General features: G+C 48.0%; 1 protein-coding gene across 2 annotated transcripts; it reads right to left on the bottom strand.

Annotated features, from left to right (window-relative positions):
* Nucleotides 1-21,409: 21,409 nt before the first annotated feature.
* On the bottom strand, nucleotides 21,410-26,275 carry LOC123111126 (transcription factor E2FA). Of its 2 annotated transcripts, none has more exons than XM_044531816.1 (14): nucleotides 25,970-26,275; nucleotides 24,622-24,811; nucleotides 24,488-24,544; nucleotides 24,303-24,388; nucleotides 24,140-24,228; nucleotides 24,011-24,065; nucleotides 23,831-23,883; nucleotides 23,714-23,764; nucleotides 23,549-23,597; nucleotides 23,393-23,458; nucleotides 23,230-23,306; nucleotides 22,922-23,135; nucleotides 21,995-22,061; nucleotides 21,410-21,890 (listed from the first exon to the last, which is right to left on the bottom strand). In XM_044531816.1, exons 1-14 carry the CDS (start codon nucleotides 26,129-26,131, stop codon nucleotides 21,772-21,774), a joined length of 1,335 nt encoding a protein of 444 aa, XP_044387751.1. In that variant the 5' UTR covers nucleotides 26,132-26,275; the 3' UTR covers nucleotides 21,410-21,771. The 2 variants fall into 2 exon arrangements, with proteins under 2 accessions (XP_044387751.1, XP_044387752.1); XM_044531817.1 differs by having other exon boundaries at nucleotides 25,960-26,167.
* Nucleotides 26,276-27,876: the final 1,601 nt, after the last annotated feature.

Genomic DNA, 27,876 nt, shown 5'->3' with positions numbered 1-27,876 from the left:
CGCCTCCCACCTCGCGCCCGCGGCCGCCGAGGCCCGCCGAGCCCAGCGCGGGCCCGTGGGGCCCGTTCGCCACCGCCAGCCACCCGCGGCTCAGCCCGAGCGTGCATCGCCCCGTGCCTCCCTTCGACCCCGCCGCCGGCCACCGAGAGCCGCCGCCGGAGTGCGCCTCGCCGCCGTGCCCCTCTGGTGACCTCCGTCGCCCGCCGCCTGGAGACCCTGTCGCCGACCTCCGCCACCTCGCCCGTCGCTGTCCCGCCGGAGCCACCCGTGCCCCACCGCCTCTTCCCGCTGGCGATGAGCCCTCCCCGCCAACGCCGTCCGCCGAACCCCGCCTTCGCCGCCCCGCTCGCTAGACCGCGCCTCCGCGCCGCTCGCGCCAGCTCTGGCCGGGTCCGGCCAGATCCGGTCCGGCACGGCCTCGCCGGCGTCCTCCCCGACCCTCCTCTGGCATCCCCGTCCTCCTCTCCGGCGAGCCCAGCCGGCGAACCTCGTTTTCCGCACCGTCTCGATCCGGATCTGGATCTGAAGGTTGACCCCGAAATTTCCCCAAGTCCCCAGTTTCTTGCATTTTCATGCCCTTTTCGACATGCCATATCTCTCCATCCGTAGCTCTGTTTTGCATGTATTATATATCAAAATGCTCAACATGATGTGGTCTTCATTTTGTTTTATTGTGCCATGCTTGTTTGAGTCAATCTTGATGCCCTAATTATCGTTGCAAGAGTGCTATATGATGTTAACTGCTGTTTGTTAACAGAACTTGGTGATTTGTCTTTTTCATTGCATTTTGTGTGTACATCCTATGAGCTTGATGTCTACATGACTTTTGAGCTACATCATGCCATCTTTACAGTGGTGCAATCCATGTATTTTTGTGAGTCTTGTAGTGAGTGCATCGAGCTCGTGAAGTAGGGTACTTGTTGTTGCTGTTTTGCTGGCTGAATCTGCTATATCCTGATGCTATGTAAACCTGCTTCGACAAGTCATTCTATGCATAATCTGGAGATATTCACTAAGGATGTTTTGTTATACATGTCATGCTCTATCAATCCATGCCCCTGGTTGCATTTATATCCTTCTGTAGCTTGTTGTAATCTTGCTCTCAAATTGCTAAGTAATGTTGCTGTGAGCCTGTTAACATTAAGTTCAGTTTTGCCATGAGCTTTTCTAGTGATCCATGCACCCTATGAACTTGATCTTGCCATGATTAGCTTCATAATTATGTCATATTATTGCAGGTCACCTTATCATGCCATGTATTTCTCTGTGGTGAGTTGTACAAGCTCACCAACATGCCTACTTATTGTTGTTCCTGCCATGTCTGAATCTGTCATATCATTTGCCATGTTTGCATGGATGCTACCATGTTTTCTGTTTATCTTTGGAATTAGTTCAGTAAGGGAGTTTTGTTGTTTGTACTTATTATTATCATGCCATGCCTTTGTTTGACATGTTAAGTTCCTGTAACATGTTGTTTGATGGCTCTAAACATTGCAACCTGATGTTATTTCTGCTAAGCCTGTAAACTGTTATTATTTGCAACATTGCCATGCCCGTTTGAGCATGTTATAGTGTTTTATGGAGATAGCTCAGTGTTCATGTTTTGTCGTGCTTTACCTGTAATTCATGCCCATGCCTTTTTTTCTTATGTTGAGGTGCTGTAGCATATTGTTTTGATGCTTGCAAGATGCCTAGTTGCTGTTTTGGACAGCTTGTCCTTTAAACTTGTAGAGTGTATGTGTTGAACCGTTGCTCCGTTTTGAGTGTGCTCTATATGAAACTTGCTTGATTTTGCATGAAGTTTCATATTATCATGTTGCATCCTTATTTTGAGGCATTTGCTTGATTTTTGTATGCATTTTGCATCAATGCCATGTTTGACTTGTTTTGCTCATATCTTCTAGGCCGTAGCTCCGAATGAAATGAACTTTATATGTAACTTGACTAGAATCTCGTGTAGATCATCTTGGTGCATCTTAACTTGCTGTTTAACAATTTGAACATAAGGTTTATTCAGTTCTGGACCAATTTCTAAATTTGCATATGAGGACTTACCGGAATTTTTGGATGTTGTTTCCGGCCTCATTTAAACTTGCTTTGTTGTGTTGCCCTTGTATGCATCATCTCTTGCCATGAGTAGCTTCATGTAGCCTTGTCATGCATCATACTTGGTTGAGCATCATGCCTTGTTCATGTGAGGTGTGTTTACCATGTTGTGTGCTTCTTCTCGATAGTTCCCATTTCGTTGCGATCGTGAGGATTCGTTCGTCTACGCTTGGTTCGTCTTCGTGGCTTCATCTTCTTCATGGACTCGTTCTTCTTCCTAGCGGGATTTCAGGCAAGATGACCGCTACCCTGGATCTCACTACTATCATTGCTATGCTAGTTGCTTCGTTCTATCGCTTTGCTGCGCTACCTATCACTTGCTCTTCGAGCCTCCCAATTTGCCATGTCAGCCTCTAACCTTTTCACCCTTCCCAGCAAACCGTTGTTTGGCTATGTTACCGCTTTGCTCAGCCCCTCTTATAGCATTGTTAGTTGTAGGTGAAGTTGAAGATTGCCCCATGGTGGACAGGATTATGCTGGGATATCACAATATCTCTTATATTATTAATACATCTATATACTTGGTAAAGGGTGGAAGGCTCGGCCTTATGCCTGGTGTTTTGTTCCACTCTTGCCGCCCTAGTTTCTGTCAAATCGGTATTATGTTCCCGGATTTTGCATCCCTAACGCGGTTGGGTGATTTATGGGACCCCCTTGACAGTTCGCCTTGAATAAAACTCCTCCAGCAAGGCCCAACCTTGGTTTTACCATTTGCCTCACCACCACCTACTTTTCCATTGGGAGTCGCTCTCTTGAGGGTCATCTTTATTCAGCCTCCCCCCCTCCGGGCCAATGCTTCTCAAAGTGTTGGTCCGAACTAGAGCCACTTGCAGCGCCACCTCGGGGAAACTTGAGGGCTGGTTTTAGTTGTACGTCGTGTTCATCCGGTGTTGCCCTGAGAACGAGATATGTGCAGCTCCTATCGGGATGTCGGCGCATCGGGCGGTCTTGCTGGTCTTGTTTTACCATTGTCAAAATGTCTTGTAAACCGGGATTCCGAGACTGCTCGGTTCTTCCTGGGAGAAGGAATATCCTTCGTTGACCGTAAGAGTTTGTGATGGGCTAAGTTGGGACACCCCTTCAGGGTATAAACTTTTGAGAGTCGTGCCCGTGGTTATGTGGCAGATGGGAATTTGTCAATGTCCGGTTGTAGAGAACTTGACACCAGATCTGAATTAAAACACATCAACCATGTGTGTAGCCGTGATGGTCTCTTTTCGGCGGAGTCCGAGAAGTGAACACAGTTTTGGGTTATGTATGAATGTAAGTAGATTCCGGATCACTTCTTGATCACTTCTAGCTTCTCGACCGTTCTGTTTGCTTCTCTTCTCGCTCTCATTTGCGTATGTTAGCCACCATATCATGCTTAGTCGATGTTGCAACCTCACCACTTTACCCCTTCCTTTCCCATTAAGCTTTGCTAGTCTTGATACCCATGGTAATGGGATTGTTGAGTCCTCGTGGCTCACAGATTACTACAACAACAGTTGCAGGTGCGGGTTTTGCAATGATCATGACGCAAGAGTGATGTTTACTTGTTTTGGAGTTCTTCTTCTGCTTCTTCTTCGATCAGGGGACAGGTTCCAGGTCGGCAGCCTGGGCTAGCAGGGTGGATGTTGTTTGAGCTTCTATTTGTGTTTCATCCGTAGTCGGATGATGCTCTTATGTATTGTGATGTTGTATTCGTGTGGCATTCTAAGCCTCTTGTATGTATCCCCAACTATTATGTAATGGTTTGATGTAATGATATCCACCTTGCAAAAGCGTCTTCAAGATGCGCTTCTATCCTTGGTGGGACCTTCGAGTTCCTTTAGGATAGGGTCGCATCTTGGGGATGACAGTGATGCACGAGGCCAGTCATGTGGCTTATAACGCCAGCACCGCCCTGTAGACCAATGTTCAGGTCAGCGAACTCCGACTGAACTTTTTGAATGTTGTTTTGTATCCGATCACCCACTGGGGGTGTGCATGTGTTTAGAGTTTAGGGAATCTTCCACTTCACTCGACTGGTGCTGAGTCTTAGTAATCTGTTAGGACCAGTGGGGGCACACTGAGTGCACCCACTTGGTGTAGTCCCCGAGGCCGCGGTCGACTGCTGGCAGTCGGCTGAGGTCTTAGAATCGCCATTTTTTGACTCATGCTAGGCAGACCCTGCTGAATGTTGATCTGAATCAGTGGGGACACGCTAAGTGCACCCATTAGGTGTAGTCCCCGAGACTACTGTTGAATATTTGATTCGGCAGTAGTCTTAGAGTAACTTTTCACTGTCATTGTCTCTTATTTCTGTCGACTGACATTCTCTCTCGCTGACTGCAGAGGTCTTGTGATCTTGGAGCTCGAATTTCCGAGTTAAAGAAGAAGCATATCAGCGTTGAACTTGACCTTGAACTCGCAAAGAAGAACCTCAAGACTGCTCAAGAAGAGACGGCCATCATGGGAGGTAACCAATCGACTCTTGTCCACTTAGTAGCCCGCATCTTTCATTGCTTTTTCTTTCAGTCTCTTTGAACCGAGTGACTTCACACAAGCAGATGTGCGTAGTAAAAACCGTCAACTTCAGGCCCGTCTGAAGAGTGTTGTTTCTTTAGAGAGAATGAAGGAAGCTTTGGAGAAGAAGGACCAGGACCTTGCTGCTGCCCAGAAAGAAGCACGTGAGAAGACGACGCTTGCGGACAAGAAGCTGGCTTCAATCGGCAAGTTGGAACAGGAGAACGCGAAGTTGAAGACCGCCATCTCGGAAGCCAATCGGGAAGTACAGCAACTGAAGAAGGACAAGGAGAACCTGACCACTGAAGTTGGAGGCCTCAGAGCCAAGATAGGCAAGCTAGAGTCCTATCTGGGACAACTTGCCATGAAACTAGTTCTGAAGCTTGAAGGTACAGCCACTCGAGTGGTTAATTGTCGTCGACTGAAGTATGTTGTAATATTATCGACTCACTGTTTTTCATGATGGAACAGAACTTTGTCAGGACTTTGAAGCTGAAACCGGGCGGGTCGAGACAGGTCTCGACCCCATCAATTGTCCTATGAAAGATGACATTGCGATGAACTTGCTGCGGTTGGAATCACGTTTGGACGGCGCTGTTGACTATCTGGCTCAACTGAAGGCTGCGATGACCCGGGTGGATGCCGAACTTTGGCCTCAGGCGGAGCTTTCTCAGGACCTCGAGTCGCTGATGACTCGACTCAATCAGATTCATGGTCGAGTGCAGGAGTGGAAGAAGTCATTCGCTCGCTGTGGCGCTGACGTTGCCCTGTCACTGGTTCGAGTGCACTGCAAGGACGCCAGGGAAGACAAGTTGGCGGCTCTCAAGGTTGTGAATACTAAGAAGCACACCTTCCAGTCCTTCATGGACACCTTCCTTGAGGCAGCCACTCGTATTGCCGACAGCATCGACCTTGACAGCTTCTGCGACCCATCCAGTCCTTCTCCCGCCGGGTGATCAAAAAGAAACATTATGCTTCACCCTTATTTGCCTCAGAATGTCGAGTGATTTTGTAATCGTTAAAACCCCTTCGGGCCTGACGCCCGAGTACTTTAATCTGCGGTTAGAAACCTTTGGATTTATCTGAACTGGGCTTATCTTTGAATATGTTGTGCTTATCTTCGAGTGAAAATCGTTCTTCACTCGGATTAGTTTTTGTACTCTTGATGGAGCTTCTGAGGAAGAGGCCGCAGTCGATCTGTTGGACGAGCCTTGAGCAGCATTAATCAGCTCATCAGCGAGGCACTCAGCAATGGCCTTGACGTTCTTGGAAGCAATTCGTCTTGGCACTAGCTGTTGGATGAGCCTTTGGCAGCACTGATCATCTCATCAGCGAGGCATTCAGCAACGGTCTTGACGTTCCTGAAAGCAGCTCGCCTTGGTGTCAGCTGTTGGATGAGCCTCTGGTTGTGCGCACAATCTCGTCCTTCTTCTTGACGGTGCAGCCCTGGGGGAGGGGTCGTGGTCGACCCGTACCATTCGGTTGGGTTTTTTATACTTAGGCGAGTACTGGACTGCAGCTAAGCCCCTAAGTGGGAGGATTGCTCGCCACTCGGTAGGATTTTTGATACTTAGGCGGGTACTGGACTGCAGCTAAGCCTCCGAGTGAGAGGATTGCTCGCCACTCGGTAGGATTTTTGATACTTAGGCGAGTACTGGACTGCAGCTAAGCCCCCGAGAGAGAGGATTGCTCGCCACTTGGTAGGATTTTTTATACTTAGGCGAGTACTGGACTGCAGGTAAGCCCCCGAGTGAGAGGATTGCTCGCTACTCTGTAGGATTTTTTATACTTAGGCGAGTACTGGACTGCAGCTAAGCCCCCGAGTGAGGGGATTGCTTGCCACTCGGTAGGATTTTTTATACTTAGGCGAGTACTAGACTGCAGTTAAGCCCCCGAGTGTGACGATTGCTCGCCACTCGGTAGGATTTTTTATACTTAGGCGAGTACTGGACTACAGCTAAGCCCGCGAGTGAGAGGATTGCTCGCACAATCTCGTCCTTCTTCTTGACGATGCAGCCCCCGGGGGGGTCGTGGTCGACCCATGTCATCCGGTAGGGTCTTTTAAACTTAGGCGAGTACTGGACTGCAGCTAAGCCTCCGGGTGAGAGGCTGGCGGATTTTTAACACTTAGGCGAGTACTGGACTGCAGCTAAGCCTCCGAGTGAGAGGCTGGCTCACCACCCGGTAGGAATTTTTAACACTTAGGCAAGTACTGGACTGCAGCTAAGCCTCCAAGTGAGAGGCTGGCTCACCACCCAATAGGATTTTTTGAGTACTTAGGCGAGTACTAGACTACAGCTAAGCCTCTGAGTGAGAGGCTGGCTCACCACTCAGTAGGATTTTTTAACACTTAGGTGAAACGGATTCGCAACTAAGCCTCCGAGTGAGAGGCTGGCTCACCACTCGGTAGGATTTTTTTAACACTTAGGCTAAACGGATTCGCAGCTAAGGCACCCACTGGGGGATTTTAGAACATGTAAAAAATGAACAACAATCATTCGGGAGACTGTAAAATTATGTCTTTGATAATCAAACTAAAAGGTATTTCATATTACATCTCAACAGTCTGAATGCTTAAGAATAAAAGGGGCGGAGCAGCTCCGCATTCCAAGCGCGTGGCTCGTCTTTATTGTGCTCGACATTGAAAAGACGATATGCTCCGTTGTGGAGCACTTTGGTGACGACGAAGGGGCCTTCCCAAGCAGGAGCGATCTTGTGTGGTTTATGCTGGTCCACTCGAAGAACCAAGTCTCCCTCCTGAAATGCCTGACCCCTTACGTTTCTGGCATGGAATCGACGCAGGTCTTGTTGATAAATGGTCGACCGTATCAAGGCCATCTCTCTTTCTTCTTCCAGGAGATCGACTGCATCTTGCCGAGCCTATTCTGCTTCTTCTTCTCAGAAGAGCTCGACTCAGGGCGCATTGTGGAGCAGATCACTCGGGAGTACGGCTTCAGCTTCGTACACTAAGAAGAATGGAGTTCGTCCAGTCGGCCGATTAGGAGTTGTCCTCAATCCCCAAAGTACTGATGGAAGTTCATCGACCCAAGCTCGTGCTGCATGCTTGAGGTCACGCATCAATCGGGGTTTCAGTCCTTTGAGAATCAATCCATTTGCTCTTTCAGCCTGCCCATTCGACTGAGGATGGGCGACCGAAGCGTAATCGACCCTCGTGCCTTGGGAAGCACAAAAGGCTCTGAACTCATCAGAGTCGAAGTTCGACCCGTTATCTGTGATGATGTTGTGCGGAACACCATATCTGAATATCAATTCTCTGATGAAACTTACAGTTGTACTTGCTTCAAGGTTTTTAATGGGCTTGGCTTTGATCCATTTGGTAAACTTGTCGACTGCCACCAGCACATGGGTAAATCCACTCCTGCCAGTCCTCAAAGGTCCAACCATGTCCAATCCCCAGACAGCGAAAGGCCAAACGAGTGGAATAGTCTTCAGAGCTGACGCAGGCTTATGGGACATGTTGGAGTAAAACTGACAGCCTTCACATTTGTCTACTATTTCTTTCGCCATCTCGTTGGCATGTGGCAAGTAAAATCCGGCTCGGTATGCTTTGGCCACGATGGTCTGAGAGGACGCATGGTGACCACAGGTCCCCGAGTGAATATCATTGAGGATCATTGAGGATCATTCAGCCTTCTTCTGGCGTGATGCATTTCTGGCAGACTCCAGTTACACTTTCTCTGAACAACTGACCTTTTATCACAGTAAAGGCTTTAGATCGTCGAACGATCTGTTGAGCCTCTTCTTCATCCTCTGGAAGTTCTTTCCTAAGAATGTACGCAATGTACGGCACTGTCCAGTCGGGAGTGACGACCAAAACCTCCATGACTAAGTCGACCACGGCTAGGATTTCGACTTCAGTCGGATCTGTGACGCTCTTAGGCTGTGGAGACTCTTCAGTGAAAGGATCTTCCTGAACTAAAGGTGAATGAATATGCTCCAAAAACACATTGTTGGGAATGGCCACTCTCTTAGATCATATCTTTGCCAATTCATCTGTAGCTTGATTTTTCAGTCGGGGTATATGGTGAAGCTCCAACCCTTCAAACTTCTTTTCCAGCTTTCTTACTGCATTGCAATAACCAGTCATGGCTGGGCTCCTGACATCCCACTCTTTCATCACTTGATTAACCACCCAATCCGAGTCGCCGTAGACCATAAGGCAACGGACGCCGAGTGAAATGGCCATACGCAACCCGTATAAAAGTGCTTCATATTCAGCTTCATTGTTGGAGGAATCAAAATGAATCTGGAGAACATAGCTAAGCTTGTCTCCACGGGGAGATACCAATACTACACCAGCACCTGAACCATTCAGCATCTTGGAGCCATCGAAGAACATGGTCCAATGCTCCGAGTGAACTTGAGTCGGCAGTTGCTGCTCAATCCACTCGGCAAGGAAATCTGCGATTGCTTGGGACTTGATAGCTTTCTTTGTCTCAAACTTGATATCCAATGGAAGGAGTTCAATCGCCCATTTTGCCACTCGACCAGTTGCATCTCTGTTGTTCAGAATTTCAGATAATGGTGCGTCGCTGACGACTGTAATGGAGTGATCAGAGAAATAGTGAGCAACCTTCTTCATGGTCATGTAGATTCCATAGACAAGCTTCTGATAATGTGGATATCTTTGCTTGGATGGAGTCAAAACTTCAGAGAGATAATATACTGGGCGCTGAACTTTGTAAGCCTTTCCTTCTTCTTCTTGCTCAACCGTGAGTACTGTACTGACAACTTGTCCAGTGGCTGCAATATAAAGTAGTAAAGGCTCTTTGCTGATTGGCGCGGCAAGCACCGGCTGGGCGGAAAGCGGGCTTTGAGCTCTGCAAACGTTGCGTCAGCTTCATCAGTCCAGTCGAACTTATCAGATTTCTTCATCAATCGGTGAAGAGGTAAAGCCTTTTCATCGAGACGAGAAATGAATCGACTCAAGGAGGCCAAACAACCAGTAAGCTTCTGAACGTCATGCACACGCACAGGGCGTTTCATTCGGAGGATGGTATCAACTTTTTCTGGATTGGCGTTGATCCCCCGTTCGGAAACGAGAAAACCGAGTAACTTTCCACCTGGAACTCCGAATGTGCACTTTGACGGATTAAGCTTGATATCATACCTTCTTAGGTTGGCAAAGGTTTCTGCGAGGTCAGTCAGTAGGTCAGAACCTTTACGAGACTTAACCACAATGTCGTCCATGTATGCTTCCACATTCCGACCATTTGAGTGAGCAGGCACTTCTGAATCATTCTCATGAATGTGGCTCCGGCATTTTTAAGACCAAATGGCATGGTGACATAACAAAAGCACCGAATGGGGTGATGAAGGCTGTTTTTATTTCATCGGGACCATACAGTTGGATCTGATGATACCCGGAATATGCATCTAAAAAAGACAAGCGCTCACACCCCGCCGTCGAGTCAACAATTTGATCGATGCGGGGGAGAGGGAAATGATCTTTCGGGCAGGCCCGATTGATATGCTTGAAATCAATGCACATACAAAGTGAATTGTCCTTCTTAGGGACCATGACTACATTGGCAAGCCACTCGGAGTGGTAGATCTCACGGATGAACTCTGCTGCTAGGAGCCGAGCCACTTCCTCGTCAATTGCTTTTCTCTTCTGCACGGCGGACCGCCGAAGATGCTCTTCGACGGGTTTTACCTTGGGTTCGACACGCAAACGGTGCTCGGCCAGTTCTCTGGGTACACCCGGCATGTCAGAAGGTTTCCATGCAAAGATGTCCCAGTTCTCACGGAGGAACTAGATGAGCGCTTCTTCCTATTTGCTGTCGAGTGTCGTTGAGATATGAATCGGTGCAGCATTGGGATCGGTCGGGTGAATATGAATCGACTTCATTTCACCAGACGACTGAAATGCAGAATCTGTGGCAGGCTTCTTAGCTCGGAGCAAATCACTTGGATCTACATTCTTCTGATATTCTTGAAATTCAACTGCTGCCATTTGTGCATCGGCAATTTTGGAACCCTTCTGGAAGCACTCCTCCGCCTTTTGCCGATTGCCAGTAACTATGATCACACCTCTGGGGCCAGACATCTTCAACTTGAGGTACACGTAACATGGTCGAGCCATAAAACGTGCGTAGGCAGGCCTACCCAGAATGGCATGATAAGCACTCTGGAAATCCACAACTTCAAATGTCAACTTTTCCTTACGGTAATTCTTGTAATCACCGAAAACCACCTCAAGGGCGATCTGGTCGAGTGATTCGGCTTTATTTCCAGGGATAACGCCATGGAAACTCATATTGCTCTCGCTAAGTTTGGACATCAGAATGCCCATCCCCTTCAAGGTTTCAGCATAAAGGATGTTCAGGCCGCTACCACCATCCATTAGCACTTTGGTCAGTCTAGTGCCTTCGACCACTGGGTCGACCACCAACGCTTGCCTCCCAGGGGTGGCTATACGAGCAGGGTGATCAAACTGGTCGAATGTGATGGTTGTCTGAGACCATTTCAGGTATGTGTTCGTCGTTGCCGGAGCGACCATATTCACTTCTCTGTTGATAACTTTCAACCGACTCTTGCTCTCAACATCAGCAAAAATCATGAGGGTGGAATTGACTTTGGGATAACCGTCGTCTTCCTCTTTGTCCTTGTCTTTGTCCGACTCTTTTTCCTTCTCACTGGGTTGTTTCTCTCGGAACTGCTGGATCAGGAGTCGACATTGTTGAGTGGTATGCTTAGGGTAAATCAGATTACCCTCTTCGTCCTTCTTCGTGTGGATGTGACACGGTAAATCCAACACATCATTTCTTGCTTGATCCTTTACTTTCTTAGGGGGCCAGGGCCCTTTAGGTTTTCCCTTAAACTTTCCTTGAGCCACTGCTGCAATATCACCGGGTGCTGCAGGCTCGGCCTTACGTTTCTGTTTCCGATTGGAATTACCCCCACCGGCCTCTTGGCCGACTGGTTTACCCTTTCCGCTGCGGAGTCGATCCTCTTCTTCTCCGTTAGCGTACCGGGTGGCTATTTCCATCATCCGAGTCAGAGTCATATCTCCAGTCCGACCGAACTTCAGGACCAACTCTCGGTATTTGACGCCTTCCTTGAAGGCACACACTGCTTGATGCTTTGATACATTTTCAACGGTGTGATGCAAAGTGGTCCACCTCTGAATGAAATCCCTTAGAGTCTCACTCGGTTTTTGCACACAATGCTGCAACTCTGTCAATCCTGCTGGCCGCTTGCAAGTGCCCTCAAAAGTTCTGACGAACACTCGAGCCAGCTCTTCCCAACTGTATATACTGCCTGGGGCTAACTGAGTCAACCACGCTCGGGCCGACCCTTCTAACATCAGAGGAAGATGTTTCATTGCCACTTCATCATTCCCGCCACCAATCTGCACAGCCACTCGGTAATCCTCAAGCCAAGTTTTAGGCTTGGACTCTCCAGTGAACTTACTGACTCCAGTCGCCAACCTGAAGTTGGCTGGAATCACTGCAGCCCTGATGGCTCTGCTGAAACATTCTGGACCTGAAACATGCACTCTGCTGCCGGTCGGACGATCTCTGCCAGGGTCATCTCTATGCACTCTGTTCCGGTCGACTAGACCTTGAACAAGGATAGATCTTGCATCGAAGCCTGGCTCTGTTGGGTCAACTGGTGCTCTGCGCCCGCCACTGTGATGGCGTCTATCATCGTACTGCCGAGGCACATATGATGCACTCCTCGGAGGAGGTGTAGGCACTCGGCGACGATTGTCGCGGTCAAGTCGGTGATCATACTACCCGCTGCCTTCACGCTGCAGGGGCGATCTTGGGCTGTGGGCCGACTGAACTGTATCCACTACTACGGATCTGCTGTGAATCCTATTCCGTGACTGAGACACTGTTGTGTTCTGTTCTCCTGCTGCCCAGAGCAAGGCCCGGATCTGCATCAAACCTCTGCCAGCCTTTGACTGGGAAGGTTGAATCGACTATGTTATTCGGGCCGCGGCTGTGAGATTTTGGATCGGAGTGCGGTATACCTTAGGTAGAGGCGGGAAAAGTTGTCGTCGACTGGACTCAGGGATCCACTCCTGAGCACGCTCGTCGAGAGCGCGCTGAAGGTTCTCCAGTCGAGTGTGCTCAGTCAAATTAGCCAAGAGCACCTCTTCCAAGGCCCGAGCCTCAGGGGTTTCTCCAATGATGGGTGTGTGGAGCCCATCCATGTTGCGGCGACGAAGTTCTTCCCTCTGCTGCGAAGAAAGGGGTTCGGGATGGTACTCCTCATGGACGCGCGACGGATCGCCGCCACCATCCTCGCCATCTTCATGGCAGAAACCAGGCGGACCACGTGGTCCATCGACCATCAAAACTTCAGCCGCAGGGTCGCTGCTATCGCACTCGGATGCGGTCTCGGTGGAGCCAATCGACAGATCAAACAGGCCATGGAGAGTTTCGTCGGGCTCGATCGCCGAGACTTGATGGGTGGCCGAACTTCGAGCCACCGCGTGTTTCACCCACCGCTGAAGCCGCGAACGACCAGATCGCTTGCGGCGGCGAACAGCGGGGAGGGAAGACACCATCGGAGCCGACCGATACTAAGTCGACGGCTGCCGGAGAAGGACACCGCGAACGCACGCGCGAAAGTGCGTCGCCCCTCGGACGGGGAGCGCCTCGACATCAAGGGGAGCTTCCTGAAGCCAAGCGGAGTCGTCAGCGATGAAAACAGGCAAGCTGAGACGGATCTCGCGGCCCTCAGCCAATCCACCGCCGGAAACCATGATGATGATGATCGGAAAAATTGCAACTTCACCAACAAATCGCTAAGACACCGGCACCAAGGTGGGCGCCAACTATCGTGGTTCTAAGACTAATAGTAGAAAGGGGGTAGGTATGGAGAGGCAAGATCTCAGCTATGGTGAAGATGTACACACGAGATTTGCGAGTTCATGCCCTTCTCGGAGGAAGTAATAGCCCTACGTCTCGGTGCCCGGAGGCGGTCGACTGATTATATGTGTGTGATGTTACAGGGGGTGCGAACCCTTGTCCCAGAGGAGGGGATGGCTTATATAGAGTGTGCCAGGACCCCAGCCATCCTCCATTACAAGGGGCTTAATGTACATAAAGTAGGGGTGTTACTGATAACGCCAGCCTTAAGTGCTATTAATGACCTTTAAGACTACGGAGTGAACGCCTGACCGTTGCAATGTTGAGTGACTTCTGATCTTCGGTAGGTCGAGTGATTCTTTGTATGGTCGAGTGACAATAGGTGGGGGGACACCTGAGTGATATGACTGGTCGAGTGGATTGCACTCGACATCTTTGACTGGGGGTCCCTTGTTGCCTCTTGGACTTCTTATCTTCCAGGGTAGTGACCTTGGGTAGGGCGTATAGGTCAGGCCTATGACCCTACCCCAGGTCTGTATCCTCATCAATCGCCGTGCTTGGCAATATCAAAACATTTTGCGCTGGGCTGCTTAAGAAACTTGCGGCGCCACTCCTTAAGGAGTTTGAAGGACTAAGAGGAGTAAGGACTGGACAAGATCCGTTCACGCTGCAACGCATGACTCGGTCTGTTTGTTCTGATGGATCCAGGAAGACTAAGGCATCAGCTGATGAAGCGGTGCTGCTCAAGACGTTGGGTTTTGATTGTGATGATTTGGCCGTTTTCGAGGACGCGCTAGGTCAACTGCGTACGGTGTTCGATTCACCGCTTCAGGAGCCACAGTTGAGGGCCATTGCGGCCATCTTTGGGAAGCAATAGCGCTCAATCTAGCAGGGGAGGCAGGGATGGATGAGCATGTTATGGCGCAGTAGGTGCGAGGGCTTCGGTGGTGTTGGAGTCATCCTTGTCCGATGTCTGTCAACGCCTTGGAGTTGGCGTGTTGGAATGTCAGAGGCCTTAACAACCCGGCCAAGAGGAAGGCACTTACAGGCTTTGTGGACTTTGTTCGTGTGGCGATTGTATGTATATTAGAAACTAAGCTAGAGGAAGTGAACATTTATGTAATCTTGCAATGCATGGGACCGAACTATGATGGTTTTACTTACTTACCGGCGTCGGAGACGAGAGGTGGTATTTTCGTGTCTTGGGACACCACAAGGGTGATGGTGACGAACTTTGTCAATGATTCTCATTGCATCATGGGTTTTGTCTCGCCTAAGGAGGGGACACCTTGGTGGTTAACAGTAGTATATGGGCCGCGGGAGGATGAGCAAAAGATAAATTTCTTGAATGAACTTTTGGAGAGAAGATCACTATGCCCGACTCCATGGCTAGTGATTGGTGACTTCAATCTTATCCTTTACGCGACAGATAAAAACAACTCGAATTTAGATCGGAGAATGATGGGGAAGTTCAAGCGTTTTGTGGACAATAATGCGCTCAAGGAGCTCTTTTTGCATGGGCGCAAGTTCACGTGGAGCAACGAAAGGGAGACACCCACGCTTACCAAGACTGATCGTGCGTTCGTTTCTGTTGATTGGGAACTTGATCACCCGAATTGTTTGCTGCAAGCTTTGTCCACCGAGCACTCGGACCACCTCCCCTTGCATCTCACTCTCCATGAGCCTATGCATTATAAAAGGAGGTTCCGTTTTGAGAAGTTTTGGGTTAAAATGGATGGATTCTTGGATATCGTGAAGGAGGCTTGGACTTGTGATCCCGGAATCACGGACCCTTTCATGCGGCTAGATATCATGCTGCGCAACACGACTAGAGCTCTTGCCGCATGGGGTCAAAGGGAGATTGGAAATATCAACTTGCAGAATGCCATAGCAAATATCGTTATCATGCGGTTTGATTGCGCTCAGGAAAACCGTAGGCTTACGGAGGAGGAAAGATGGCTTAGAAGAACGATGAAGCAACTTGTGCTAGGGCTGGCATCCCTAGAGAGGACCATCGCTAGACAAAGGTCGAGAATAACATGGCTTCAAGAAGGGGATGCTAACATGCAATTGTTTCATTTGGTGGCGAATGGGAAGCGAATGAAGAACTACATACCTTCTTTGAGCATGGAGGGGCGCATTATCACTGATCAGAAAGGCAAGGAGGAAGCCTTTTTCAATGCTTACAAGAATTTGTTGTGAAAGGACATAGCCCGAGAGTTTACGCTTGATTTGGAGGGTCTTGGAGTTGCTCACGTTGACCTCTCGGAGCAAGACTGTATGTTTACAGAGGAGGAGGTTTGGGCAGTCATCAAGGACCTACCCTCTGACAAGGCTCCGGGACCGGACGGGTTCATTGGCCTGTTCTTTCAAAAAGCTTGGGAGGTGATCAAGGCAGATCTCATTGCTGCAATTCATAAGCTTTTTCTTGGAAATGGTAGGGGTTTTGGGAGGCTTAATCAAGCTTTGATCACTCTCCCGCCGAAGTCTCCAGACGCGTGTTTGGTATTTGATTTCCGGCCGATTAGCCTTGTGCACAGCATGCCCAAGATTGCATCTAAGCTCCTTACAGCGAGACTTAGACCACGCATGGGGGATCTTGTCGAGGTGAACCAGTCTGCATTCATAAAGGGGAGATGCTTGCATGATAATTTCCTTCTAGTGAGGCAAATGGCGCGTTCGATGCATAGAAGGAAAGGTAAAGGAGTGTTGCTCAAGCTCGACGTCACTAAAGCCTTTGACTCCTTGGCGTGGCCGTTCTTGTTTGAAGTGTTAAGAGCCAAAGGCTTTTCGGAGCGGTGGATTTCATGGATCGCAACTCTGCTTACTACAGCTAGCTCCAGAGTGATCGTGAATGGTTGTGCAGGCGACATTATGCATGCCAAAGGCTTGAGGCAAGGGGACTAGATCTCCCCTTTACTCTTTGTTATCGCCATGGATGTCCTCACGCATATCATCATCAAGGCACATGAGGCTGGAGTGATGAGTACCATTAATGGATGTAGCCCAGTGCAACGACTGTCCTTGTATGCTGACGATGTGGTTCTTTTCATCAAACCCACACGGCCGGATCTCTTGTTTGTCAAAGAAGCACTTACCATCTTCGGAATAGCATCTGGGCTTAAAGTGAATTTTGCCAAATCGGCTGCTATCATGATTCGGGCGGAGCCTCAGGACGAGGAGATTGTTAAGTCGGCTTTGCCCTGGAAGATTGTCACCTTCCCACGCAAGTATCCTGGATTGCAGCTAAGCATTTGGCAGCTGAAAAGGTCAGAGTGGCAGCCGATGGTTGATGCTGCCCTTCACATCCTGCCGGGATGGCAGAGGGGTTTGGTGACTAGACCTTGCAGGCCGGTTCTTGTCAACCAAGTCATGAGAGCGCGGGCTACTCACCACCTCATGATCGTGGAGGCGCCAAAATGGGCCCTTGAAAGAGTGGACAAAGGATGTCGGGCTTTCTTTTGGGCTAGGACTGAGGAAGTCAAGGGAGGAAAATGTGTAGTGTCTTGGGCGAGAGTGTGTAGGCCAAAGCACATGGGAGGGCTTGGCGTCATTGATCTACACAAGCAGGGTATTGCTCTGCGATTGAGATGGGAATGGCTTAGACGTACGGATGCCTCCACGCCGTGGCGAGGGCTCAGCTTGACCGCGGACAAACCGATTGTGCAAGCGTTTGGAAGCTTGGTAAAATGGAAGGTTGGAGCGGGAGACAAAACTTTGTTCTGGAAAGATAGGTGGCTCCATGGCACTACCATCGCGGAAATCGCTCCTCTGGTGGCGACATCAGTTCGTACGCAAGTTGCTAACAGGAGACTTGTCCGAGAGGCTTTGTGTACGCACTCTTGGATGAACGATGTGGTGGGTGACTTGTGCACGGAAGGCTTAACCCAGTTTATAGGCCTTCGGGAGATCTTAGAGGAGGTGCAACTAGATGCTCGAACCGAGGACTATCCTATCTGGGCATGGAATGCGTCAGGAACGTACTCTGCTTCATCTGCTTATAAGATGCTATGTGAGGGAGGAGATAGATTCCACTCCTTTGGAGCCATTTGGAAGTGTTGGGCACCTCTGGCATGCAAAATTTTCATGTGGCTGGCAGTGCAATATCGGTTATGGACTTCGGACAGAAGGGCTAGACACGGTCTGCAAGATCAAACATCAAAGTGCTTCCTATGTGACCAAGAGGAGGACACGGTAGATCACATACTGCAGTAATGTGTGTTCTTGAGGCAAGTGTGGTTCAGTTGCATTACTAGGATGGACGATGGAAAGCGAATTCATAAGCAATCTCGGAAAGGTTTTGACACTTTCGTTATGCTTATCTGTTGGACGTTATGGAAACAGAGGAACGCGAGGGTGTTTGGATCAGGCTAGATCAAGAATGAGCACAACACGGTGGACATGATCTTCGACGATCTGAGGACTTGGGCCACGGCAGGAGTTTTTGAAGATCAACGTATGTCAGAGTAGTAGAGTGGAGGCTCGGTAAGGCTAGTTGTGGCCTAACCGGCAAAATGTAATCTCTTGTACATAATTTCTCCCTTCTATAAAGTTAAGGTACGCCTTTGGCGTACCCTCGAAAAAAAATGATAAGATCTTCATATCGGCACCACCTCATGTTATCTCATGGAAATACTATCTCAAGTATGGACTGCAGACTGTCAAACTCACAGCAAAGCAACACAAAGTAGTACAGCTTGATAATTAGATTGAAGTGAACCTATAATTTGATCTTATGATACCTAGAGCTGGTATTGGGTAATTTACCTTCTGTACTGTTCTTTTGTAAATATACTTTTATATAAATGAAAATACCATAGAACAATTATTTTACGATCTGGGGCTAAAAAAGGACCCGCAGCGGCGAGTACCAAGGAGGCAAAGGACGAGTAAATGCGTCGCTCGCCCGGGTGTGCAGCGGGCGCCCAGCCATACGCCTCGAATGATAGGACGGATCTGAACTGACCAGTGTTGCTAACTACTCCCTCCGTCCGAAAATACTTGTCATTAAAATGGATAAAAAGAGATGTATCTAAAACTAAAATACATCTAGATACATCCTCTTTTATCCATTTTGATGATAAGTATTTCTAGACGGAGGGAGTATTACTCCCTCCGTTTTTAAATATAAGTCTTTTTAGAGATTTTAAATAGACTATCACATACGGATGTATATAGACATATTTTAGAGTCTAGATTCACTCATTTTACTGTGTATATAGTCACTTATTGAAATATCTATAAAGACAAATATTTAGGAACGGAGGGAGTACTACATAATGACCGGTAAGATATACTCCCTCCGTTTCAAAATAGCTGATACAATTTTATACTAGAGTTAGTACAAAGTTGGATCATCTATTTTGAAACGGAGATAGTATAAAATTGGATCATCTATTTTGAAATGGAGGGAGTATCACGTAATGGAACTTATCGTCGTTGGTAAATATACCAGGCAATTACAAACACAATAGTTCCATCCGACCAGGGTCGCGACAATAAGTTGGTGGCATGCGCGTGCACGGCCCTCGACACGACCCAGCCACGCGGATGGTTTGTTGTCCCCGCCTAGGTACGTATGTTGAGTATATGTGTTATGTGCATATTGTATATTGGGCCCGCCTCCTAGTTCCTTGTATAGTTGAGGTCCATGGTCCACATTTGTACATCATATATACGTGCCTATGCACGAAGAGCAATACATCGTGCAATTCACATATTCTAACCTTTGTACATCATATATGTGCCTATGCACGAAGAGCAATACATCGTACAATTCACATAATCTACAACGTCGACCTGTTTCTTTTGCCCCACCAGGGTACGCACGGGTGGGACCTCCTTCGCGCGAGCCGGCTCGGGTGTGAGCAATGGGTCAAGGATGGTTTTCACAGAGGGAGAGCATGCACGTGCATGTGCGTGAGAGACATAGGGCAATATGTGATGGTGCAATGCATCGGGGGTGGCTTCTCCATAGGGAGCCCGGCAGCAGGCCTGAGCCCAAAAGGCCCAACAAGGAGCTGGCGACATAAGGGAGCCTGGGGAATCGGATAGATGCCTAAGGATCATCTTGGACCCCAGTTTAAGATGGCAGCGACCAAGATTAGATCTCCCTCTTTGTAAAACCCTAGCCTCCATCATGCATATAAGAGGACGGCTGCAGGGCTCTCGATCCCATCTACTTTAGTAGACCTAGACTCCCGGTAGCAACACTTCCCCCTTGTAATCCATCGCACGAGGTATATCCATCATGAATAAAAACATAAAGTAGGGTGTAGGGTATTAGTCCTCATCGGAGGCCCAAACCTGGGTGAAATATGCGCGCGGGCTCGGTTCTGATACATTCGGCCATGTTCGCCATCCTACTGAAGGTACTAACAACCTTCTACTCCGTCAGTTGGTGTGCCAGGCACGGGCTTCGCCATTCGGAGAACAAAGATCGGAGATCTGTGTATGCCCGATGACTTCATGCCACACGAGGCCAGGGACAGCCCCAACCACCGACCCGCGCCGCCATCCACCAGATCCGATCGAGCCTCAATCTACCGCCATAGCCGCCGCTGGTGCGCCCCACCATGTCGCTGCGTGCCACGCCGCCTAAGAGCATCTCTAGCCGGCCCCCCAGGATGCCCCCCACGAGCACTTTTTGGACGCCGGTGCTTAATTTTTCTCCCAGCCGGGACCCAAAGAGCTCAAATAGCGCCGGATTTGGCCGAAGTTACGCCCGGCGGTCCCAATCCAAACCCAGAAAGCCGAGAGGCACTTGGGGGCGCCGGCGCTCCTTTTTGCATGCAAAACCCCCACATGTCGGCATCTCTCCTCACTCTCTCCTCTTTTTCCTGCTAGGCCCACCCGTGCATGTGGGAATCTTTCCCTCACCCAGCCCCGCCTCCTTCGTCCCGCCCCGCCGAGCTCGCTGCCCCGCCTGCTCCGCCCGCACGCTCGCCTCCGCCCCCGCAGCCTCCCCCGCCGGCTCGCGCTCGTGCCCTCCTCTACTCTGCCAGGCTCGCCCCCGCCGCCAGGTCACCTCCCCCGCTGCGCTCTGGCTCGCGCTCGCCCCTTCCGCCAGGTCGCCTCCCCCGCCGCCAGGTCGCCTCCTCCGCCGCGCTACAAGTGCGCAAATCGCAGGCAGCGCGGGCGCCAGGAGCAAGACGGGCGGGCACGGCAAAACGCGGTGGCGGTACCTGGGGGTGGCCCGAGCGGCCGAAGGGGGCCTAGGTGTGGCAGGGGTCGGCGGGGTGGCGGAAGTGGGTGGCCGGCAGGAACTGGACACGGCAAGGCCGGGCCGGCCGTGGCACCGGCAGCCCCCCAGGCGGCGGAGAAAATGCCTCCTGGGGGGCTCAACGGCTGGAGATGCTCTAATGTCCCAGCAGCCATTGTCGAAGAAACCTAATAAAGAGGCAAGATGCCCACACCCTCTGCCGACAGCAAGAAAGGAGGGACAGAAGGAGGACTACCAGCGGCTAGGGTTCCCTCCCCATCGCCCACAGAAGCCGCAGAAGGGAATGAGAGCCATTTTCAAAATAAACACCTGCAAGTGTTTGGTTCGATGAAAATCTCCAGGCTTTATTGTCCAGTTATTGCTAGCTAATAAGGCTCTATCTGAATTGGGGGGAAAAACATCTCTACATTTCGATTTGACACTAGGCAAACACGATAGGCAGATGTCATCGAACGCTGACGGTTTGTGTTACAACTGCATAAGCTTCTAGTCTGTCTTCAGTGCTACTCCCTCCGGTCCTTTTTACTCTGCACATTGGTTTTGCCAAAAGTCAAACTTTACTAAGTTTGACCAAATTTTTATTAAAAATTATTAGCATCTATAATATTTAATAAATATAATATGAAAATATATTCCAAGATGAATCTAATGATATTGGTGTTGTTATGTGAATGTCTATAATTTTTTATATAAACTTGGTCAAAGTTAGATGAGATTGACTTCAAACAAACCTAATATGCAGAGTAAAAAGGACCGGAGGGAGTACTTGAAATAATTAAGTCACGGAGCTTGCTGCTCTGTACATGTTTCTACTACAGTCCTAATGTTGTGAGCTACAACATGCAGCATACAAGCTAGAAACCTGAAAAAGACCAGGTAGTCAGTAGATCTGAAAATGATCAGGTCGTTGGCTATTGGCATAGAAGCTTGACCCAGAGAGCTACTGACATGGCACTAGGTTGCCATCTGTATGTACATCACAGCAACCCCCCTGGAACCTTTGCTCTCGGGTCTCTTCTGAATTGATCGGCCATTGATAACCCGCAGCAAGAAACGAAGCATTCTTCGCATGTATACGAATGGTACTTGCCACCATGCTTCAGGTCTTCTTCAGCTAATGCACGAGGGGTGATCCACCATTTCAGAGGGCGGCTGCTCTTGCTGCCGAGGTGTGCCAACTTCCAGGAAATCCTCGGCGTTGATGTCGATTCCTTCCCACTCCACATCTGCTGTATTCGAGTTAAGGAGTCCAATGGTTTCACATCGTAACATGGTATGCTATGCTACAGCATAAGCACATCACGGGTTATATAGACTGTTAGAAAAAGGATACGTGCTGTCTTCCACATGTCAGTAATGCTAACCCCTGTGTCTGATAAGAGCCAGTAATCCGCATCAGTCTGCACAAAAAAAATGTTTTTTGTTTTATGTAGTGCTTATGCAGGAAATTTTAGCTAACGATGGCAATAGTAGGGTATGGGTGGGTACAACCTCCTGCCCAAAGCCATACCCACATAAACCTTCTATACCCACTCACTTCAATAGCCATGGGGCACAAATTGGCACCCATGCCTATAACTATCGGGTATCAGTATCCAGTGGGTACAGCATATAGCGTTTGCATTCAAAATAAGGTCGAGAAATGAGTCTAAAATTCAAGTAATGATGGGTAGCCTAGCACTGGTGTGACCTCCGGGGTATCCATTGGGTTACACATGGGTGCACCCATGCTCTACCCATATATTTTACAGATATGGATACCAATTACCCATGGGTGCAAAGTTTCACCCATGCCCACTGTTTTCAGTTAGGGTACCCACGGGTACCCATACCCATGGGCAAAACTGCCATCCTATTTCCAAATGAGTTCAACTGTGATATAAAAGATGCATCCATAGCAGATAGAAGTGCATTCTTTACTTTCTTTAGAACTAATTTGGGTATTCCTAATATTGGTCATGAGATGCTCCTCTCCATGTGCAATTGAATCTCGCAGTTTATCAGTTTTTGCGGGTTAATCTTTCAATTATCAAAGAACAGGTGGTAGAATGAAAGAATAAGTAGCAGGACTTACAAAACACTAAGCAGAACAGAAAATACCAGAGCTAATTGTATAGGATAGGAATGACATAGTGAAGAGGAAGTAGTGAAGTTGAGCATTGGGTGCAAACACGTATTACTATAGTTAGAATAGGATTGTGGCCAAATTTACTTTTAGATAAATATGCTGCAAAAATTTATTGCATGGAAGTGAACTTACATCAAGTTCAGAAGGGACAATCTTCATCATCCCTCCAATATCATGTGTAGTAGGAGCGTCAGGGGGCATTATCAGCCCTTGTTGAACATTCTCCATCTCCACATCTTTGTTAGATCCTGTAGCGAGTGGTGTCCTAGGATTCTCTAGATAATCCATGCTTATTGTTTGTGCAGGCCTTGGAGGAGTCTCCATGCCACTCATCTCCTCAAATTGACTTAAAAGAAATAGATAATGATATTAATATTCACATCAAGTTAGAGCTCTAGATTCTGAAGTTTTGATGCTAGGGATGTTGAATGGGCATATACCTAACTAGGTACACATCTATCGGACCCATAGTGCTTCTTAGAACAATCCTATATCTCCTTTGAGGATAATCATTCACCTGCATGGGAACCGAAGATGCCGTCATTAACAAAATGTAGTATTCATCTAAGTCCTAAAGGTGACAAACATATTGTTAATACTCACCTCATCAGGATCTGGGACTTCAAGCGTTGTACCATGAGGTGCTTTTATTGCGATTAGTGTCTGATTCTGCAAATTAAAGCACAGTACTTTTAATTTACTTGATTTATAGAGATGATACCGGTCATTTAACAAGTATTGCTAGAGATCAAAAAGTACCTGAAAGCATGGCAAAGACTTGATATCATCTTCTGTGACATACAGCCATCTGTGGGAAACGAGGTGAAAGAATAGATTATAGACTTGCATTGAAGTCCTAAATGTCTTAAGTAACTATACGACGAACATAAATACTCTTTTAGGGAGGAAAGGGGGGCCACTTACTTTTGGTTATTTTCGTCTTCAGTGAGCTCTCTTAACTTGTCTCGCATTTCACTGGAAGAAACAATCAAGTTAGTGAAAGAATAATAACATCAGGAACTTAAGTAACTCGTCGCCAACCTTATTTGTCCGTCTAAGCTATGCTCTTGCAGTGTGAGGGCTTCAATATCTCCCTGCAGATGACAGATATAAAGAATCATAATTTTTGAGAGCTGAGGAACTAAAGAATCTCCTTGTCCACAAATCATGTTGCATGTGAAGCAACATTTGTCATAACTAAAACGGCACAAAGCATGATACCTGTAAAATGGACATATCATCGCTAACTTCACCTGGTCGAGAGTCATCGATTCCTCTGCAAAAGAGCATACATAATGTAAGTGATGACCACAAAATACAAGTAATAGATATGGACACAGGATAACTTACTTCCAACGAATGTTGTTCTTAAGCTTCTTTTCTATCAGCCCTATCCCTTCGAGGACATTAGTAATGTCATATATACGTCTTTTTTGTACCTGCACAAAGGCAGCACATTTACATGACTAACACTAGAAAGGATCTCTTGAAACAAGAGAAGCAAACTACCAACCTCTAGCGTTTCTGCAGCATTATTCAAATCAACCATGCCACCAGGTGCACCCTTTAGCAAGTTCAGGAACTTTTTTGTCAATAACCCTAAATGGACAACATCAATAAATGATGATCAGCTAACAAGCTACTGATAAAATACCAGTCCAGAAAAACAATAGTCCAAAATTGAGTGTCCCATCTAACCTAGGGAGCTATCATAACGGCAGCCACCAACAGGAGTAGCTGGATTGCCCGGAGAACCTGGAAAATAGTATTAACATGAGCGACTTGGTCAAAGATGAATATGATTCATGGCTGACTGAATCCACATCACTCACCGGAAAACAAAGGGGTCTGAGGACAAGATTTCTGGCCTTTTGCAGCTTTAGGCTTGGCGGACATTTTAGAACCTTTTCCCGAAGGTGGTGTAGGAATTGGACTGTTTGCTGCGTTAGCATATCCAGGGCTCATCATCCAATCATTTGATTCAGCTACCTCATTGTCTTCTCTGTTGTGTTTCCGCTTTAACTACAAAATGAAACATTGTTATTAGATTTATGAGAAAAGCACGCATTGCATCAAAAGCGTTAATGAAAACTGAATGTTGGTTAACATGTGTTCTCCAAGCTTTCTGCAGCTACTACAAGAATGCGGCGTCGATAAAACATGTAAGATTCAAGAGAATCGGCCAAGGGGGAAGAGAGCCATAAGAGAATAGGGTTCTGGAACGAAATATTTATAAAGTGTAACTGTTAGTAATGGATCCTAGGGAAGTTAGTGGAATATGATTTGATAGTTTTATAGCCTGGATTAGCACTTGTTAATCAATAAATTAAAAAGGACTCCGAATAAATAGACAAGTCATAACAACCGTCATGAAACAGTAACAGGTTTTTTCTGTAAGAAGAAACTGTTTTTGTTAAGTTTATATTATCCCTGTAGCTCTTTCAGTAAATTATAAAATGTTCTGCCTGTTTTCACACAGTGTGGCGAATTTAGCTAAAAGATGAAACTCGTAACATTGTCCACACCTCAATTATGAGAGTTGTGGAGAATGTCTTCGCTTTGGGGTTTTCAAGCCAGCAGCACATGTCACACAATCTAATGCTCCCTCCGTCCCACAATATAAGAGCGTTTTTTACACTAAACGCTCTTATATTATGGGACAGAGGGAGTAGCTTGAGCCACTATAGGTTGTGAGGAGCAGAATGAAGTAAGTCGTCAATTGAGAGCAGCTGGGAACATTATATGCTTTGTAGGAGAATGGCGCATATGAAAGTGTGACTAGGTAGAAATCAAGTTAAGAAACATGAGCCTTCCCATCAAATCATACCGATTTCCAAATATTTAGTTCGTTCAGATTCCATCTTAGACACTCTTCTAGAAATAGCGGAATGAATCGTAAATAAAGGCTGTATTGGACTGCGCCACAACCCACCGGGTAGCAAAAATTCAGCAATTTTTCCTCTATCACATCCAAAAACAACCATTCCCCTCGACCCCAGCTTGGGCGTTCTCAAATCTACAGTGACACGCTCCAGCATTGCTACGCTCGATCTACTGCGGCGGCTCAGATGAGCTCCCCTCGTGGCGAGCGGGACGGGTTGCGTCCTAAGAAGCGTCCAACTGAAAACCGAAACAGTGAATCTATCGAGAAAGCTCCTTGACAAGCCCACCCCAACTCACTGGCGTCCTGAGGACGACGGCCTCCGTCATGTCGGCGCTGCCGCCGCCGTCGGCCGGGCCGAAATGGTGGTACTCGCCAGGCGGCGACCCGAACGGCTGGTAACGCTGCAGCAGCACGCGCGCCGCGCCCTCGCTGCTGGTTCCGCCGGCGGCGGCCGCCATGGTGATCCGAGGCGCGGAGCCGGCGGATGGATCGGGGCGGGGCGCTTAGGGTTTGGATCTGAGGATTTTTGGCGGCAGAGGGGGAGAAAACGAGGGAAAGGAGGGGGTGGAGGGGGAGGAAAGGAGGGAAAATTGTGGTTTCGGTAGTGGAGGATGAAAGTTATGGCCTCGGACAGATGATGGGGTACAGTTTTAGAGGACCGGGACGGGAAATGTAAGCGGTCATTCTTTTTTACTACAGTACTATCTTCTTATTACTACGAGTGTTCAATTTATGATCACTCGAATGAAATAAGCCTTTGGCTTCTTCACTGAGAGAAGCGTGAGCATCGAACAAGAGTGACTAGCGGTGTGCAGTACTGGTACAACAGGGAAACGAAAACATTCTTGACACGTCATGTGGCCTGGTGATTCTAATGTATCATGGGAGATAAAAGTGAGACGTGGCAGCAGGGAAAACGTCTCTGTCGAAACAAATTAAAGCAAGGAAAACGCCCAACTGTGTGGGGCCCGGGTTTCGTGGAGAGATGCGCGCGCTTTTATTTTCCCGCCGCCGCGCTTGTGGCCTCCCCCTGACACGTGGGTCAACCGCCAGCTTGAGCGCGCGCTGGCTCTCGGTTTTTGGCGCGGAGACTCCTGATTGGTTAAGCCCGCGCGCCCAAGGCTTAAATGAATGCGCTCGACATCCATCTGCAGAGTTTTTTTAGGCAGCTAATCCTGACGAGGACATCAATATCACTGTTACACCCACAGCCCCTATTATCACATATACTGGACCAATTACTAGAACTCGCGCACACCAATTAAATTATCAGGAACTTTCGTTTCTTGGTAATGATTCTAATGTTCATGAGAATATGATGCTGCCTAAATTGGATACATTTGTTTTGCTTACAAATGAAGGGCCTAGCTTGGAGAAGGATGAACATTGGAGCAAGTACAAGCATGGAGATGGTGGCATGCGCAAGGGGAACAAGAACGGAGTTACAAGTGATGATTTCAGGACGTTGAATCCACCATAATTAGTGCATGAAGCCTTGGACGAAATATACAAGATGCTACTTCATAACTTTCGTCCAGAGGCTATTCTAGGATGTTGCGTCACCTTTTTATTGGGCCACACCCATGTAATTTCGAAATACATAAGTATAGGCTATTTTTAGAGTCCGTATGTATGGGGAAACAAGAGGTAGGGTTGGTTTCGTTTAGACTTTGGGTTTTGTTTAGATTAAAAGTTCGCCATAGCTGCAACTTCGCGTACTTCGTTTGTGTTCAACGGCCAGACCAATATGTCATAGAACCCCATCTTGATCAATAAATCTTTCATTTTACATTTGCAATATCCAGATTGCAATCTCGGTTTCTTGCTTGTTCTTCGTTTGCTCGCAGGAAATAGACCCTCATGGTCAGGTTGATCGTGCTCCGACGTGGTCAATAACCTCTAGGGGTTGGTTTAGCGATTGCTAAGGCGCGACGTCCTCGCACGTACGTAGTCGGATCGTCAAAGTCTACTCCTCCGAAACGATAATCGTCATCTCATCGAAAGACGGGACACCTTTGCCTCTATCAAACCCGTAAATTTGCGCCCATGTATGTTCGCGGATCACGGACACTGTGATGCCGGAGACCATCGTCCAATGTTGTCCGCATATTTTTTTTAACAGGATTGCCCACATACATTTTAAATAGTATTTGAACTAAACAGACAAAAATTGCGTAAAGCAATCGATATTAATTAAAGTTCG

Source organism: Triticum aestivum, chromosome 5B (genome assembly GCF_018294505.1).
Source record: "Triticum aestivum cultivar Chinese Spring chromosome 5B, IWGSC CS RefSeq v2.1, whole genome shotgun sequence".
Taxonomy (NCBI): Eukaryota; Viridiplantae; Streptophyta; class Magnoliopsida; order Poales; family Poaceae; genus Triticum; species Triticum aestivum.
This window is presented reverse-complemented; position numbering and strand designations above follow the sequence as displayed.

Coding starts and splice junctions, on each gene's coding strand:
- LOC123111126 (XM_044531816.1), bottom strand. CDS start 26,131: ATGGCGGCCGCCGCCGGCGGAACCAGCAGCGAGGGCGCGGCGCGCGTG. Junction 24,389..24,487: donor CCGTTATGATAGCTCCCTAG/GTTAGATGGGAC, acceptor TTGTCCATTTAG/GGTTATTGACAAAAAAGTTC. Junction 24,066..24,139: donor AAGAACAACATTCGTTGGAA/GTAAGTTATCCT, acceptor GCTCTTTTGCAG/AGGAATCGATGACTCTCGAC.